Source organism: Mustela nivalis (assembly GCF_964662115.1).
Source record: "Mustela nivalis genome assembly, chromosome: 15".
Lineage (NCBI taxonomy): Eukaryota > Metazoa > Chordata > Mammalia > Carnivora > Mustelidae > Mustela > Mustela nivalis.
The window spans coordinates 85,725,555-85,745,058 of record NC_139034.1 but is presented as its reverse complement, the minus strand read 5'-3'; the positions used below and the strand labels follow the sequence as shown (position 1 = coordinate 85,745,058).

General features: G+C 44.2%; 1 protein-coding gene across 3 annotated transcripts in view; it reads right to left on the bottom strand.

The window, feature by feature from the left end:
* Nucleotides 1-19,504, bottom strand: part of MYO16 (myosin XVI) — a 574,710-nt gene that overhangs the window by 379,591 nt on the left and 175,615 nt on the right. For all 3 annotated transcript variants that reach the window (XM_082701002.1, XM_082701003.1, XM_082701004.1), the window contains exon 3: nucleotides 7,100-7,170. In XM_082701002.1, coding sequence (XP_082557128.1) covers nucleotides 7,100-7,170 — 71 coding nt within the window. The remainder of the gene's footprint in view (nucleotides 1-7,099; nucleotides 7,171-19,504) is intronic.

The following is a 19,504-nucleotide window of genomic DNA, read 5'->3' as shown; positions in this document are numbered from 1 at the left end:
TATGCATCAAATTGGATTAATCATTGTCCACTTTTCTTGTCCTATATTTACGGGTTCCCAGTGGTTCAAAAACTGTCCTACAACCAGAGACAGATGGAGAAGAGACAGAGATACACAAAGAGAGAGAGACACACACACACACAGAGATATGTTTCAGTAGGAAAGTGAATTTGAATTTGCTGCAATATTTAAAAATCTTTGAAATCTCTCTAGAACTCCCATATGGCTCCTTGTACTGAACATCAATCCCCACCAGCCACCTCTTTCAGCCGGTGCCGAGATCTGTACAAAATCACTTCCACTTCCCTGCCATTATATCACACTGAAGGATCGCACTCATTATAATGTCATCTTGAACATACTTCTCATCATTTTTGCTTTTCATGTACAGATGGTCTCTGACTTACAATGGTTCAGCTTATGAGTTTTTGACGTTATGAAGGTGTGAAAGAATTCTGAATTTGGATCATGTCCGGGGCTGGCGACATGCGGTTCGAGCCCCTCTCATGAGGCTGGACAGCAGCCGCGGCTCCCAGGCAGCCATGTTGTCGTGAGCGAAGACAAGTGGTACCCTGCCAACCACTCGGTACCCATGCAACCATTCTGTGGTATCGCTTTCAGTAGAGAGTGCAATAAATTACACGAGATATTCAACACTTTATTAGAAAATGGGCTTTGTGCTCAATGATCTTGCCCAGCGGTTAAGCTAATGTTGGCTTAGCCAGGCTAACTACAATGTTTGGTAGGTTAGATGTATTAAATGCATTTTTGACCTAATGATACCTTCAACTTACATGATTTATCCAGACATAAGCCAAATAAGATGTGTTTCTTCTCTCTGGCAAATACTTGTCCTACAGATTACCTCTCCATACATAACCTAACCCTCTGAGCTGAGTGATAGCTCTTATTTCCACCTGCATTCCAAGCACAGATATCTTCCAACCAATTGAACCAATGCAGCCAAAGAGAAGTATGATGGACAGGTCCAGTGAGCTATGGGGGCCATCTCAGAGGAGCACCCCAAAGTAGGAAACAACAAAACAATCCGGAGGAGGAATGAAATGGCTCTTCGAGGAATTGTCATTTTCATGGAAGGTCTTTCTGAGAGGGTCAGTTTCAGACTGAGCCCTCAGAGAAAACCTTTCTGGCTGAGACATACAGCTTCCCTGAAGAAAGGCTCTGTTCTCTCAATGCTGGTCAACTGGATTTTTCTCAAAGCTCACAGTTCAAAGACATCTATAAAAAATTCCTTGCCCAGATTCTAATTCTTTATAAATGGGGTTCTGTGGTTGCAGAGACAAGGTGAAATAGAGCACAAATCTCACTGGTAACTTTACCAAGGAATTTTTCAGAATTTGCTATTGAATGAACCAGTCCTGTGTGATATAATTACTCAAAAATGGTAAATTCACTCCCCTCAGTCCCTGGTGGCATTCTGAGAAACACACTTTTGTTGCCTTCTTACCCCTAAGTCATGCACCCGCGCAGTCCAGATAAAAATATGCCCACCACACAGAACAAGGTCAGGGTTTTCATTCAAGATTTAGATGGATGCTGTACTCATGATCGAAGATCCTAGACTTGGGCTTTCCAGTTACGGATGCCATGATTCTCATGGACCAAAGAGATGCTGGATGTTAAAAAGTAAAGTCCAACCAGAAATTTGAATCTTAATCACTTCCTTGGAAAAACTTTAAAGAGTCACTATTTCCAGGCCACAGAAACTGCTTCTTGCTTCCCAGCCCTTTCCAGCATCACCTCAGACATCAGAACGGTTGGGCTCTCCTGCTCATGGGCAGTCTCCTTTTGCGTCCGTCTTGCTCCTTCACGTGCCTCCTCGCTTCCTGTTGCCCCATCCTGTACGGATGTCCCCCAGTCCTCATCACCCAAGAAAATCCCAGGAACGGCCCCTGGACAGGGCACATTTTCTTCTGCAATGATGCATTTTCTCACCAGCACTTACCCTCACAGCTTTCCCTCCTTCCTTTCTGGGAGAACAAAGGAAGGCAAAGTTACACGGTCAATGCCCAGATGCTTCGGACAACGTCCACATATCTACTGACAACGTCCACGTATCTACTGACCACTTTTGCACTCTAACACCTAGACCAGTTTTAAAATTAGATCTTTCTTTAGACATATCCTCCACAGTCCTAATATTTTGACTCTTTTCAAAATATAATATTCTCTCCTCCATCAAAAAGATACAAAGATGTGGAACAGCTGTCACTGTAGTATTTTGCTAATTATCTCGGCTTCTTCCAGATCCTAAAGCTTGAAAGATGTGGAGAGAGAAGCCCAATGAGCTTCAGACACCAGACCTTCTTGGAAGAGCAGGAAGTGATTAAAACAGGTAGTGTTAAGCCTCTAACAAAAATGCAGTCTTAACTAAGTTCATTAACTTCTTTGATCACATGAAGCACACATGTCAAAAGGAAAAGACTTTGCCTCCTCTCCCCAGCCTGAGTCACTGTTAAAAATTTCTGGTCTAGCTTGGAGATTCTCTCTGCTTTTGCAAAGAATGTCCCCCTTTCTCTCTTTCTCTCTCATCTCATCACCAGATCAAAGAAAGAGTAATGTCTATTTCTAGCACATTCCATTTAAGCCTCACTGTTCTGCTGCTGTCACAAGACAACACTAAAAGAATTTGCGTTTCATGCTCCATTTACAAGGGTTTGGTCACTACTGGAAGCTCCTTCTCAAGAGCTTATTTATTAGAAGTCTTAACATTAACCCCCCACACAGCGGTTTAGCAATACCTGTGTGATTCTGTTTCCAAATCCACAAATATAATGTCTTCCTGAGACTTAAATCTGTCTGTGCTGTCAGCTGCTGCCCTTACCTCCCCTCTGTCCATCACGGGACGTGATATCTCCCCTAGGTTCGATACATGAATTATTTACAGAAGGGTGGGCAAACAAGCTGATCTGGAAGTATTTGTCAAAAATTTTGAAAGAAAACAAAATCCCTGTGTGGGATGGGAATTGTTAATCTCCAACATCAAAGTTCTCCTGGTACTTCTAAGAGAAATGCACTGAAATCTACTCTTGGAATCAAGAACTCAATGAAGAAGAACTGAATGAAATCAACAAAACTCTAGAAATCTCAACAATTTCCACTGCTTTTTCTCCATGGCCCACACAAACAGATGGTGCCTTTTTCTCAAAGGCGTCGATCTAAGCATCTCTAATTAGAGCTTCGGCACGGATAACACATTAGGATTCCTAACGCAGGATGCCCCAAAGGTGGGGCTGACAGCTCAGACCCTCACCCTTGACATTTCAGATGGCTAAATTGCCTTTTCCAGCACCTAAGGCATGTTGAAGCCCTGTAATTTTGTCTCTCTGGCAACTCGCAATTTTTCATTTATTTACTCAGGAACCCCAGGAAAGGAAGACTCGGTGCTGACCCTGGGGTCCCTCAGCCGTCCCCAGGCTTTCTCACGTGCTCCCCAGACCTGCCTTCCTTTTGTCTGAGGCTCGCAGCCCATGCCTGATGGTATGAAAATGCAACATAGCTGCCCCAAACGGAGGGTTGAGAACGTGTTTCCCTCTGCCTTCTCCCTTGAATCCTCTCATTTCATTTTCCTTCTGATTCCACCATTTCTGAGTCTGTCTACTCTGTGATCTGGGCCTCAAATAACCGACCTCTCATTAGCCAAAGATGCCCTTAAGTCCTGGGGCCCATTCCTTCATCCGTTCATTCACGGACACCCTAGTGAGCATTTCCTGCACGTGACCGGCCAAGGATATAAGCGTGCCTAAGACAGTCACAGGTTTTGACAATGCAGTCTAGCGGAGAGAGAAGACACATCGCCCATTTATCACGGCCCATCATGACGAGAGCTGCAGGAAGCAAGGATCGTGCGCTTGGAGAGCTTGGATGGAGGAGTAATTGCGTCTGATCAGGAGGGTCGGAGAAAGTGTCAGGACTCTTCTCCCAGTGCAGGATGGCCTCTTCATGGTCCTCTGCCACGATCTCCTGTTTACCCCCCGCCCCCCCAGGTCGGCCATAGCCAGTGGTTTACTCTTCTCCCTCCCTGGGAAAACTAAACTCCATATGGGCAAAGAATGTGTTCTGAATCTCTGCTTCCCAGAGAGTGACCATGGCCTCAGACATTAATTAATTAAGTAGTTAATGCATTAACTTTCCTACTCAACTAGTCTACTGAGCAGGTACCAAGAGCTGGGCACTCCCCTAGGCACTGGGGATACAACAGGCCAAGACTATGCCCAGTTCTTGCTCTCACAGGGAGGACAGTCTAAGAACTAGGATGTAATCACATCAGTCTATAATCTGTTGGTGGCACCTGCACACTACGGGGAAACTAGACACCAGATGAAAGTCAAGTTGATTATAGAGTGGTGGTCATAGGCTGTTCTTTCCTATAGGGCAAGCCAGGGAAGGCTGCTCTGTTAGATGACTTCCAAGCAGAGACCCAAAACGAGTGAGGGCATGAGCTGTGTGGACACGTGCAGAGCAATGTTCCAAGTGGAAAAGATGGGGGGTGGGGGGATGCACCTGGAGGGAGTAGGGCGGCAGGACCCAGCAAGGAGCTCTGAGAACAAGACGGGAGGAACCGAGGTGGGGCCATGGCCAGGGCAGGTCATGATATGCCTCTATGCAGGACTTTGGGTTTTTCTTTGAGTGGAAAAGGAAGTTTCTGCAGTATTCTGATGAAACAGAGAGGTTGAACTGACTTCTGTGTGGCAACACCCTGCAGGGTAGGCAAAGATGGGACGGGGAGATGAGAGAGGCTGCTGCCTATCCTGAGAAAGGGATGAAGCTTTAAGACGGGGTGGCAGGGGTCCAGGGGAAGGGACAGAGTGGCATCTGGCTGTAGGTCAGAAGACCAGAAAGCAACCACTGGCTTGACTCCTGGCAGAAGGCATTTTATATGTTCATTACAGGCAAATGCATTTTATATATACAGTTGTGGGTCTCTCTCTCATACACACACATGCTCAGTAATAACACTGTTGGCAATATTAACAATGAATTCACATCGTTTGTTTACAGAGAAGGTCTGTCTTCCAGTAGTTGAATTAGAAGGACCGTGTGCTCTCTGAAAACTGAAATGAGCCCCTTTAGGTATCACTGGGGAACCGATGTGGCAAGAACATTGTGTGTGTCTGTGTCTCCAGTCAGAGGCATATTCTGTCAGAGGAAAGTCACACAGGCATATTCCCAAGCACACAGAGCTACAGTGAATAAAAAATTAATTTATATGAAAATGCACCCTAAATAATACACTGTAATGTAGCTATTGATCAATATCTAACATATCAAAGACACCTTATGGCTGACCAGTTCTTCTCCTTTCTCTCCGACCATCACAATGCAGCTGTGATATATATTCATCACAGTAAATACTCTGAACACAATGTTCCAGATAATATGCCCATTTCACAGGTGGGAAAAATAAGCCTCAGTGAGCTTAAGCATCTTCTCAAACTTCATGAAAGGGGTAAATGTACATGAAGTTACATATGAAAAGAAAAGATCAAAAGCCGTTGGCATGGGCTCGAATTCTCTCCTGATCCTCTTCTAACAGGGGGCACAGAGGCAGGTGTAGACACTCCCAAGAAAAGAAAGCAAGGCCTGGCCTCATCTCCTTCTGAACGTGCTGATCACTGGACCTCCTGGTAGGAGATAACCATGTCAACCAAGAGGAAAATATTTGCTTGTGCGAAGCTGTTAGCACGTCCCTAGTCAAGCTAGTATTTCTTATCACTGTTAGACCTGGGATCTAGGAACTAAGGAGGCATACATAGCTCCTTAGCAGTTTCATATAAGCCACGTAATGATCGGAGTCCAAAATGGAGAGGTTTCAAAACCAAAACCCTCCAGAGAAGGAAAAAGTTATCTAGAAATCTCTCTTTTCATCTCAATTAAAGCTGAAGAGAAACAGTTGACATTTCTTCTACAGACTGTCTCTTATCACTATTCTGAGTTGTTTTTCTATTCCGCTGAGCGCATAATGTGATTGCCTGTGTCCCCTGGATATCTTGAACCTTTGGTAGGTACATGTTTCTCTTGTCTGCAGTGGTTTTCAGCCTCAGCTGCAAATCAGAGTCAGCTGGGGGAGCTCTGAATTGTCATATCCCAGAAAAATGTCAGAATCTCCAGGGACCCGGCTAGGGTTGGGAGGCAGGTGTCCGCATTTTACGGCTCCTGGGTGATTCCAACATGCAATTAAGGCTGAGAACTGGGGGCGCGTTCCAGAGCTTGGGGCTGTTTGATGCCTGACCTTCTTTAACAGAGTTCAATGTACCACAAAGAAAGACAGCTCACCCCTGACCTGGGTGCCTCTGAGTTAGGTTTTTAATGTTATGTTAATTTTGATATTTTTCAAAATTAAGTCTTAATCATTACATCAGCCCTAAGACTACGTAATTGATCCTACTATTGAATTTTTAAGTGAACCAGCAAAGATTTCTGGCACATGATCCTAACATAATATTTTCTTGTTTATGCAATCGCTTATTAGTTGATTCACTTAGTTATCCACGGCTTTGTCTCCAAAAAAATGCAGGTGAGCTTTATTCACATTTATATGTGCCTGGTCACAAGCAGAGAATAGAGGAAATCCACTGCAGCCAGAAAGACAAAGTGCAGAGGCAAAAGAATGATTGTTTAACAGTCTAGAGTAGATACAAGGTATCTGCTTTATTTTCAGAAGTATCTTCTTTAGGACAGAAGTTCTAACTCCATTTGTTAAAGATTAATCACAAACTCCAATGTAGTAATTAGAAAATACCGCAGCTCATTATCCATGCCTGATCATTTGAAAGTGTCATGTTTTGAGGATCATCTGTCAGACATACATTTGGAGGATGGCCTGCAGGCTCCATCGTTCAGCCTCTGCCTTTGGCTCAGGTCTTGATCCCAGGGTCCTGGGTTCGAGCCCTGCATGGGGCTCCCTGCTCAGTGAGGAGTCTGCTTCTTCCTCCCCCCGCTCATGCTCTCTGCACCCTCTATTAAATAAACAGTCTTAAAAAAAAAAAAAGAGGTCCATTTGGCTATTGGATTTTGAACCCACAACTGATTCTCCTCCCTGCGTTGACCCCCACGCGTCCCAGTCCAAGGCTCTCACCAGATGCAGCAGGGAGCCTCCCGAGGAAACGGCAGTGTGTGGATCCGCACCCTCCTTCAGGAGCCGGAGTGCTGGAAAATGAAAAGAGTAGGCAGTTAGAGCACGTGCTCCGTCCACACCGTGAACCAACACCGGAGTGTTGCACTCGTATCTCAAACGCTAACGTCCATAAAAGTCCACGCAGACACATCCACTGCCCTCTGGCCTTCCTTGGTTTAGGTAGGATCAGTGGCCTTTGTCTTCAGATTCAGACTTCTTCCCGGTCTGTCAATGAGATTTCCTATTACAGCCACCCTAAGTATTCAGAAAGGGGAACATGTTCTTACAGTTTGTTGTTTCCGAATGCTTAGTTTGTATACCCTTTACAGGGCAAGATAATAAAAAGAAATTACTTCACCAGGCTCATGGAGGCACCAGTTCATGTAACTTTTATTTTTTTATCTCTTTAGGGCCCATGGGCTTAAAGCAAAGTTTATACTCTGGACATTAAACTTCTCTTTCTACAATGGCCTCTTGGGAGTGTGTCCGCCATTCCCGAAAAGGACTGTGGGCCAAAGCCTTTTCTATCCAGATTAAGAAGCCAGATAGGTCAACATAGACGCCAATTACCAGAACAAATGCACAGCTGGAAGGTGACCTTGTTTCCAGCTCAACGGCAAAGGTGAGTTCGTTAGTACAAGGTATGCCATAGGCATGGGGAGACTGTTCTAGTCTCTGCTTCTGACGATGGGCTCTAGGACCAGCCTCACAGAAATCTCATCAGTTCCCCAAAGCACCATCATGGTTTCCACAGTTAATAGCAGTATCACAGTCTTGATAAAAAGCCATTAATGCATTTTCCATAAAAACTGTAATTAAAGCAACAGTGAGTCTTTTTTTCCCCCATTATACCACAATCCGTTACTAAATGGCTTGGATTCAAATGCATACGTCACTGAACATACTGTCTTTCCATGAAGCTTCTCTATAGTCTGGAGTGTCACTCAAATGTCCCTTCTATTCTATGGTACCCCAAATCTTTTATGTGTTCCAATATCTAGTGTGTCACCCTCTTCCCCAGAGCTAACCACATGTCACAAGGGGCACCAACAGTCCTGGTGGACATGGCTACTCCTGTCGTCCTCTCTCGAGGAAGGACATCGCGTTGATGTCATGTGCAGTGGGGGTGAAAAATGAGACTGAGGAGCCCCTCTAAAATGGGGGTGACATGGTGACAGTAGAGGTAACCCACACCCAGCCCAGTGTGGCCTTCCTGAAGTCGGAGGGCCTTTTGTCCAAATCTCTCTCCCTAGGGAAGTCAGACACACCCCAGTGCCCTCTCAACAGTGGCAACACATGGCTCCAAGGGCCCGCACTGCTTCACTTCCGTCCTCGCCTTCAAAGCTGTCCCCAGTAGGAGTCTGTCCACATCTGTCCACCTGCCAAGGGGCTTCCCCTTGAATATGTTCTTTCTCCAATTAAGAATTGAACTCTTTTCACAACACAGATTCTCTTAATGGTGGTAGTTTGTGACCAAAGAATTTCTCAAAGACCACAATCCTCCAGGATCAAGTGTAACCTGACATGGCATGGCGCCACCATTGCTCCCTTGGGCATCTCCCTCTTCAGTCATCAAAACATCCAGGAAGGTGAGTCCTTGGCCTTTCTTGTCCTCGCTGCATATCTGGGAGCGGCCCTGCGGCACGGTCCGCAGGTGTCCTTTCTCACTCCCATTCCCGGCTCTCCCTATGCACATGAAGGATAGACGGATTCACTTCTTGCCCCCACCCCCAGAACCCTTCTAGCCCTTAATTTTGAACAGTTCATTGACAACAGCAGACAGTTGATTAAATATATTTACCAATGGTTTCCCTAGAAGATAAATAGTACTTTCCCCCAAATGTTTATTTTTTTTAGCAAATGAAATTGTTCATCTTGAATTAACTAATATTAACACAGTGCTTTGAAGTTCTCATAGCAAAGCACATACGCTACAAATACAGTATGAGGCAGATTTATTAGAAAAACATTCATAAAATGTTGTCAGATATTTTTAAAAAGACTTATTTGTTTGAGAGCGGGAGAGAAAGCAGGGGGGAGGACAGAGAGCGGGAGTCCCAAGCCGCCTCTGCACAGAGCAAGGAACCCGACGCAGGGCTCGATCTCACGACCCTGAAACCAGGACTTGAGCTGAAACCAAGAGCCCGGTACCCAACTGACTGTGCCACCCAAGCACCCCTGCTGTCTGATTTCGGAGTAGAATCCACCATGAACCTGTGTAGTGAACGACACATAACAGGAGTCTGTGAGACACTGACCTTGGGCTTCCACAGACTGGCTTGGAGCTCTGGCCCCACTGGGGCGAGCTGCCGAATTCTCGGGGCCTCAGTTTCCTGTCCATTGACCCCATGTCCCGGGGGCACTGGCACAAGTGAATGAGCCAATGAGCGGCCAGTATATCATGCATCCCAGCACTGGGTACCAATCTCCAAATGATTCCTTCTCTTATAATTACTCTACGTCAAAAAACCCTATAATAACGTATCTAGAATCCATAACTTAAGGTTTATTCTAAATTTTTTCAAAACCTTCCGAGTTTTAAATGCTGAATGGGAGTCTAGAATATAAGCCAAGTGGATTTAGCAACAGTCTCCTGGAGCACGAAAGCGGTGAGGAGGACTATGTGGGAGATAGTGAGGGGCGACGAGCATGCTGGGGAGGGGGACACCATGGAGTGCTCAGAGGACGGGGTCAGTGAGGACACGACACATCATGCTACGGGACTCAGACACCATTCTGTGGGCAACAAACGCCCTCCAGTCAGCCCTGAGTACTATGTATTTAATTATTTGTAAACAATTTGTTGTCCAGGGTCCATCCCAGGACCCCAAGTTCATGACCCAAGTCAAAGGCAGACGCTTGACCGACTGAGCCACCCAGGCGCCCCTGGAGAATTACTCTTTATTACAATCAACTTAATTGTAAGTTTATCTACTTAAATTTTTACTGCAGGCTTTGTTTAACTGTTCCACAACCGACTGACGAATTCCTGAAATTTTAACAGCTGGTTCTCGGGGGACCAGAAGGGCAAGCTCAGCGCGCGACTGGGGACAGCCTGAGGCCCTTGAGGAATGGGCCCAAGAACGTCCACAGACGACAAGGACAATACGCCCAGGAATTCCAGAACTTCCTGCCACAGCGGCCCAGGAGTAAGTCCCACCCCTCTCGTTGCACCACACCTCAGCCCAAGGAGAAAAGAAGTGGGAACAATTTGAGCCTGTCTTTTCCCCAGTTGGAAGGGCTGTTTTCCAAAAGGGCTGTTTACATTATCAGACAGAACTGAGCTGGAACCTCAGAAGACATGCTGCCTGGGTAGCCCCTGGGTGCCATGGTGGAGACCGACGAACAGAGCCAATCAGCCGTGGACAAAATAAAGAAACGTTTTTCCTATAAACACACACGCAAGTTGTAGAGTGAGCTAAATTCTATGTCTGCTAAGTCTTAAAACTGGACACTGTGAAGTACCCATACATAAAGAAGGACCGCAGAAAGGGCCATTTGCTAAATAATTGATTCGTAACAGAGAATTCTGAAAAAGAAGAGGGTATGACAGGGAAACAAAAGCAGAAGAAACATTAAATGTCCTTCCGACTTACAGCTCATCGTCAGGCCCTAGAAACAGACAGAGGGACCTTCCTCTGGGAGCTCAGCTGCCTGGATGCTGGCACTTTGCTAAGGGCCAAAGGCCATCTTAGCCCAACCCAGGGCCCTGTGAGTCTACTTTAAATATAAAAATTCCTTTGGAAAGTTCCTTTATCCATTAACCCGCCCTCCCCAGATGCATGTCAGCAGTCCTCCCCCAAGCACACGGCTCACCGTTACACATCCACAGGGTCTCACGACTAAGGTTTTAGTAGACAGTAATAAATGGCCTTTTTATAACAATAGCTAGTCCCGTCAAGGTCCTGGAAACCTTGCTTCCAAAATTCCTTAGAGACTTATGCTATCCCTAAACCATTCCCAACTTGAAAGTCTACAATCAGTCATGCTCACAACCCCAGTTGTGTTCTGAACCCCAGTTCTGCTCACAGGTTCTGTCCCCCTGCTTCAATAAAACCACCTTTCTGCACTGAAGATGTCTCAATAATTCTTTCTTGGCTGTGTGCTCCAGATCCGAACACTTCCTATGCCAGGTACATTTTCCAATACTAACACACACTGAGCACTTTTCTAAGTACTTTGGTTGTAAGAACATGAGTATAAGAATTACTTTAATTCTCTTGAGTCCATGATGCAGATCCTAGAATTAATTGTTTCTCTAAGGACAAAGGGACTCCGATCTTGTGACGTCCCCAAACCACAGGGTAACCTGCTGGAACTAGCACTCAGCGTGGGCAGCAGGATTCCAAGGATTCTCAACAAGAACAGCATCGGGGTAGAGAAATTTCAAAATCACAATAGGAAAAAGAAATCACAACAGGAATCAAGATCCATTTTAGTAACAAGGGGCGAATTGCCAGTCAAGTCAAATGGCCTGGCCACCCCAGGTCTTTCTGCGACAATAAAATCCGCAGGAAAACAGCCGGGGGGAGAAACAACCATCTGGGGACCAAACAGAATAATGGAGCCGAGGCTGCCTCTTAGAGTGGGGCTGCTTGGAACCGATTCAGCATGTCCTGTATACTTGTGGCTTTGTCATCAAGCTGCCCAGAGCTCCATGGAGAAGTCTGCATGATTTGATATTTAAAAAGAAACATTCAGTCTCTAAAACTTCAGCTACTGCGGTTGAAAAATGGATGCAAACACATCAGAAAATGTGCTAAGGAGCTCTAATAGTGTCAGCTGTCACCACAGAATGTCCCCACCAGCACCAGCATAACCAAAGCCAAGAGTCCAGCTTGGAATTGGCTCCTCCTACGAGTCTCCAGATAGTGCCACGATTTATCTGTGTGGATGACGTGCCGGTAGCACGCGGAGGAGAGGACCTGGACGGCAACCTGGGGACCATAACTGCTTTGGGAATTCTAGGAGCCCGTGTGGGTATCTGGCTACACGGTGTTCCATGATACTCACGTGATTCTCACGATGACCGCGGGTCCCTATTCACAAAGATTTTACAGCTAAAAAATCAGCAGAGGCTTTGGAAGGGGAGGTGAACCATGAGAGACTACGGACTCTGAAAAACAATCTGAGGGTCTTGAAGGGGCGTGGGGTGGGAGGTTGGGGGAACCAGGTGGTGGGTATTATAGAGGGCACGGATTGCATGGAGCACTGGGTGTGGTGCAAAAAACAATGAATTCTGTTATGCTGAAAAGAAATTTTAAAAAAATGGTTTTCAAGTTTTAAAGGAATATTTAACCCAGTATCTGCCTTGGCTGTTATTTTTTTTTTTTTTAAAGATTTTATTTATTTATTTGACAGAGAGAAATCACAAGTAGGCAGAGAGGCAGGCAGAGAGAGAGAGAGGAGGAAGCAGGCTCCCTGCCAAGCAGAGAGCCCGATGCGGGACTCGATCCCAGGACCCTGAGATCATGACCTGAGCCGAAGGCAGCGGCTCAACCACTGAGCCACCCAGGCGCCCCTGCCTTGGCTGTTAAATCCTTTTTCCTTCTTATCAAAATTTATTCTATTTCTACTTTTCATGGTGGGGGGAAAAAAAGTTCGAAAACTGTTTAATTCTCAAAGATTCCTTTTGAAGACAAACAATTACAAATAAATCTAATGAGTTTAAGAATCCTAAAAAAAAAAAATAAGTAAATAAAATCAGCGGAGGGAAAGACAAGGGAAACCCAGCGGAACCAGGGCTTCTAAATCTTGGCCCCGTTTTAAGCCATGCACAGGCCTTTTTAGATAGAGGAAAAGATAATTTATATGTGGTAAAACGTTAGCAAACAGTAAGGCTGGCTGAAGGAGGTACAAAGTTCTTTGTCTGGTTGGCTCACCTCTTCTGTAGGTTTGGTTTGATTTCTCAATAAAAAGCTAAAGATGGATAACCACAAAAAATCAAGGCAGAGTCCTTTCTCCCTGAAGGGGTAATAGAAACATCAATGGAAAGGTTTCCGAAAAACACAGAAGTGGGAATTTCCATAACAATTGACAGTCTTCTAAGAACCTCTTTGAAAGGTTTATCTTATCAATGTGCTCATCAGGAATGGAGGCTGGAAGCAGGAATGTAGAGATTATGTTATTCACACCACAGAACCTTAGATCTGCAAAGGAATGCCGCTCCTCACACAGGTCTCCTGCCTGGGTCGAACCCAAATTTTAGGATGCCTGAAAAGGAAATGAGGGTTTTTTTTTAAAAATAGATTTCTTTTGAAGATTTTATTTATTTACTTGAGAGTGAGAGAGAGAGAACAGGAGTAGGGGCAGGGGCAGATGGACAGGGAGAGGCAGAGAAGCAGACCCCTCCCCCACTGAGCAGGGAGCCCGCCATGGCCATGGGGCTCCATCCCAGGATCCTGGGATCATGACCTGAATTGAAGGCAGACACATAATGCACTGAGCCATCCAGGCGCCCCTAAAACAGGTTTTTCTAGTTCAGTGATTCTCAACCTATTTTTCATTATCACTCCTTCCCCATCAACCTCTGCCATAAATTATAATACCCCAGATGTTCTGTCTGTGTCCTAGGTGGTCCTAGGAAGGACAGCAAACCATGGGTAACACTTTTCTCCCCCTAAAAAGGCTGCTCACCTTGGGGGGCCATTTCTTCCCCCTTAAGAATCAAGCCCCAGTCCCACGTCCAGACACTGTGATTCAAGCATTCTGGAATGGGATCTAAGACCCTGCATTTTACACAAACATTCCAGGAGATTCTGGGGCAAATGGCCACCTAAATTCATTTTGAGAAAATCTGCTAGGATTTTACAATCTCAGAAAATTACCTTCAACGTCTCATTTAGAGTAAGAGAAAGAGTGCCAAATTTAAGACTTCACGGCCCGATAACCCGATACAGGGCTCGATCCCAGGACCCCAGGATCATGACCTGAGTGGAAGGCAGAGGCTTTAACCCACTGAGCCACCCAGGTGCCCTTCAATCACCTGTTCTACAGAATTTCTATTGTATATTACTGTGATGTATACGCCTGTCAGGAATCAGGTGTGGCCTGTGTACCTAAACCAGATCTAAATTATTAACTCTCTAAATATTCCAGAACAGACCCGAAGTGACAGTTTTATAGCAACACAGATTTAACTGCATCATATTTCTTCAGCCCTTGATGTAGGAACTGTAAATTCAGAATGCACACAGTATAAACGCATGTGGCCCGTTCACTCTCCCCCTCTATAATCCACTGTCTATTCATCTTAGAGAACTTTAAGATGATTTTTCATATTTCAAATTTTAGAAGGGGTCTTAGCTTCAAAACACTGATGCACTTTCAAAAAATGATAAATAAAATGCAGTACACCATTGACATTGTTAATACAAAATACTGTTTATGTCTGAGCCCAGTAAAAACAAAAACAGAAACAGAATAATACAAACGTTCCTCAAAGTTATTAAAACATGATGCACTTGAAATAAAAGGTAAAACAACGAGTTGCCAACTTTTAAAATTCAGGCAAAGCGGGATGTGGGGGGGATGAGTGCGATCGCTTACGACAACCTTACCAATGACCACGGAGTAATGTATAGAACTGTGACTTCTGTTAATTTCACGTGAATTAAAAAAATTTTTTAAAAAGTAACCCAACTCAGTTGTTAAAAAATTACATCTCAAAAAAAAAAAAAATTAGGGGCGAGAACTCTTCAAGTATTTCTGTCACTGACCAGTACCTAAGGATCAACTCAGAAGACAGGAATGGAGAGTATCATTGGACACTTATTGAGGTATCGGTCGTTACGGGATGTGGTCTCTCACCCTTTCATATTTCCCTTCCAGTCTCCCCCAGGTACACTCGCTGACAGAACATGGAGGACACGCGATTTCATGAATTCCAAAGGCATCACAGATACGCATGATTTTAAACTCATTTTATTTTGTTTTTTAGAAGATTTATTTATTAATTTGACAGGGACAGTGGCAGAGCAGGAGGAGCAGGGGAGTGGCAGGCAGAGGGAGAGGGAGAAGCAGGTTCTCGGCTGAATGGGGAGCCCGATGCAGGACTCGATCCTCAGGACCCTGGGATCATGACCTGAGATGAAGGCAGACATCTGAGCCACCCAGGTGCCCAACTTTTAACTCATTTTAAAAGTGAAATTTCAGGGGAGCCAGGGTAGCTCAGTCAGTTAAGTATCCAACTCTTGATCTCACCTCAGGTCTTGGTCTCAGGGTTGTGAATTCAAGCCCCACATTGGGCTCCATGCCCCAATTTAAAAAAAAAAAAATGGTAGGGGAGGTGGGGGGGGTGAAATTTCATAGGAGCAAAGTTTGCTCTATCAGATGAGACATTTTGGAGTAACTCACTCCCTGAAGATAACAGAAAGTCTGAAAAATTATTTTTAATGCTTTAATTCTTCAGTGAGCTAAAAATAGAGCCACGTGTTACACGGGGAGGTGTAACATTAAAGAGGTGTAACATTAAAACATCAGATACATTAAAGCTATCACAACTCAAACCATCGAGCATGGGTCCAAGAGCAGACAACAGATGAAAGAACAAAATGTCTACCACGGGATTGGTTTCCAGTTTTTGTCAATTATGAATATAGCTGCTACCAACATTCCTGCACAAGTCATTTTGTAAAATAATACATTCATTTTTATAAGGCACGTACCTAGAAGTGGGGTTGCTGGAACGCAGAGGATGCATAAATTTGAATTTCTTAGAAACTGTCAGAGTTTTCAAAGGCGGCTGTACCATTTTGTATTCCCACCAGCAACATACTAGAATTCGGGCTGTCCACCTTCTCACCAGTACTCGCTGTTCAGTGGAACCATGCTTATGGGCAAGCGGTTTTAATTTCCAGCACCCTGATGAGTTATAACATTGAAAATCTTTAGGTAAATTTATTAGTCTTAGGATATTATCTTCCGTGGTGCTAATCCCAGTCTTTTATCCAATATCTTATAGTATATTTCATTATTTTTTCTTCTTGGTTTACAGAAGTTCTCTATCTATTGAATATGGTTCCTGTCTCCCACTATTTGGTAGAAAATCCCAGTACTTTTCAAATAATATAGCAACCCTGCATTCTAGGGGCTCAGGCAATGGTCTACTCTGTTTGCTCAGTGGTGATTACGTGAAGTTTACTTTCAATAAATCATCATTACACATTTATTGCTAGCTTTATTATTTCAAAAGATAACAAAATGAAAAATGTGCTATATGATTACAGAAATAATGAGTACTAATATTTCAAATCCCTGGTTATTATATAATAACTATTCCTTGGTAAATCAACCTACTACAACTAATACCACTAGGAACAAAAATGCCTATCCAAGGGAGCAAAGGAGATAAGAGTGGGCCAACTGCTCCTTCATTTCTCAGGACATTTTGCATATTAAAAAAGCTATAATATATCCCTATCAAAACCCCAATGCCCTTTTTTGCAAAAATGAAAAAGCTGATCCTAAAATTTGTATGGCATTATAGCCAAAACAATCTTGAAAAAGAAAGAAAGAAAGAAAAGAAAAGAAAAGAAAACAAAGTTGGATGCCTCACTCTCTGATTTCAAACCTTACTACAAAGTTTCAGTAACCAAAACAGGGGCACCTGGGGGGCTCAGTTAGTGCAGGGTCTGCCTTATTCTCAGGTCATGATCCCAGAGTCCTGGGATCAAGCCCCGCCTCGGGCTCCCTGCTCAACGGAGAGGCTGCTTCTCCCTCTCCTCCCTCTGTTCCCCCGCTTATGCTGCTAACGGATGCACCACATTGTGAATGTGTGAACTGCCCCTGAACTATATACTTTAAATAGTTAAAATGGTATGTTTTATTTTCGATGTATTTTACTACAATTAAAAGCCCAAATTCCCTGATTATGATGTCTTGAACATTATAAACTTCTTAAGCCATATACTTTTTTAAGATTTAATTAATTGATTGATTTGAGAAAGAGAGAAGGAGCCATGAGAGCCCAGGATGGGGGGGATGAGGGGCAGAGGGAGAAATCGCAAACAGTCCCGAGTGTTGAGCCCACAGCAGGGCTCGATCTCAGGACCCTGAAATCATGACCCGCACCAATGCCAATAGTGTGATGCTTACACAACGGAGCACCCAGGTGCCCCCACACATATTTAGACATGATTATATTTTATAAAACTATATTTACAGAGAACCTAATGTCAAGTGATTTTATTTATATAAATCCTGTTTGTGTTTTTCAATAATTCTGAGGTAGAGAAGGTACAGCTTTGGGGTACAAATTATGCCTCTTGTCTGCATAATAATCACTTAGAACTTTTTTTCTCGGAGGAGCTGAATTTGGACACGTTTAGCCCTCATAACCCACTAGGGAATAGTTTTGATCCACAGGTTAGTTTCTGGTCACACAGAGCTAGTTCAAGTCTGGTCAGCGCCATGGACACTGGTTCTAACGGTCTTCAGTGGAGCCTGGAACCACAGGCTCGTCTCTGTTCCTTGACCCATGGTGCTGTTTCCCACAGTCCTGCTTCAACCGCTTGCTTTCTTTCTGAGTCTCATTAATCATCACATTTTTCTTTTTTATACTCAGACACATGCCCCATTAAGCATTTATAACTATTGTCCCCAGAGAAGCTCATGTAGAAAAATATGTGCCGTGTGACACATTAAGGAAGAGAGATTAATGCTGCCCCCTAGGAAATTATCAATTCCAATTTCAGGACTTGCCAGAGGCTTCAGCGTCCAACAAAATCGAGTGAGCCCGCCCCTCCCAGGGTGCCTGTGACCACAAAAGCCATCGGTCAAATGTGTCTACCGCTGTTAGGTCTGCACACGAAGAACGGCCCTATCCATGCAAAATCAGTATTTAGTGTCCCCACATGCAGAATGTGTTATTCTTGATCAACCGATTTTCAGTGTCTTAAACATTTTTAGAAATCCAATATCATGCACACCGACTAAGTTTCATGGATGAATAGCAAATGCCTCGGTTAGTCTCAGGTGCTGTTGTTTAAAAATTCATTATTCAATATTGGGGCACCTGGATGGCTCAGTCTGTTAAGCATCCAACACTTGATTCTGGCTCATGGTCTCAGGTCATAAGATAGAGCCCCACGTAGGCTTTACACTTAGTGGGGAGTCTGCTTGTCTCTCTCCCAACTCTCTCTCTCTCTCTCTCTCTCTCTCTCTCAAATAAATAAATCTTTTTTTAAAGTCATTATTAAATGTGAAGAGAAGGTCAAAAAAGTCAGAGCAAGGGTAAAAGGAGTTAAGTGTCAGGGATATTTCAAAATGTTGTCACTGGAGTTTGTACCTTTCTGTCACCTTCCAATCAATTGAGGGACACTAGAGATATATCTGCTTTTGCCCTGGAAGGGTCACCTGGTCAGCCTCTAAACCCAGGTCTAGGGCCATGCTTTCCTGATAGTTCACCTATGTGACAGTGGTGCCTGTCTTGCCTCTTTTTCCAGCCTATTTGTCTGCATCAAATATAAAACCGACTATTAGGGCGGGCCACAAAAGTCACCTGTCTTCAACCAAAGACTCCCCAGCATAACAAGACTTCAGCTTAGCTAGAAATGGGAACGACGAAGTAAAGGACGGGAATTCCTGTGTGAGTATATCCTTCATCATGCAGGGATTCCTGCGTGAGTATATCCTTCATCGCGCAGGACTTCCTGCGTGAGTATATCCTTCACGCAGGACGCAAGATGAAATAATCCTTATAAAAACAAACAGCAAAACCCAAATGGTTTCTCTCTCCCTCTCTCCCCCCTCTCTTTCTCTCTCTCTCTCTGTCTCCCTCTACTTTTCTGTACTACCCAACCAGACCATGCTTGTTTTCTGGTTTTCCTTCCATTATTGAAACCGTAACCTAATAGGTAAAAAACTAGCAGACCACATACAAAATGGACCCTTTCCGGAAGAAATAAATGAAGTCGAGTCAAACACTTTCTCACACTCATTTAGGGGACATAATTAATAAAAATCTACAAGAAGAGTAAGAATCATTGACAAATGAGAGCATGTGGACTGAGGACACAAAAATGTTGAGTTGTGTTAGAGTAGAGCAGAGACCATATCCTTAGTGATATGACGAGCAGGTATTGGAGATGAAATGCCCCTCACCCCCACCCCTGCCCCAGCCCTACTGTCACACCTTTCTGAGAATGTGTCTTTGGATATTCTATTATTTGTTATATAGCATTTCCTTGAAAGAAAAACAAAAAGAATTCCAAGAGAAGTTTTCAATCTTTTCAGAAATGCCACATATCACAAACATTAATTTATTATTAACACAAAAGTGCAATGAGTCGACATCTGTCCACGCTGGTGGTGTGTTCCCCAACACAGGACTAGAGACAACAGTCAGGGAAATCTGAGATCCATGGC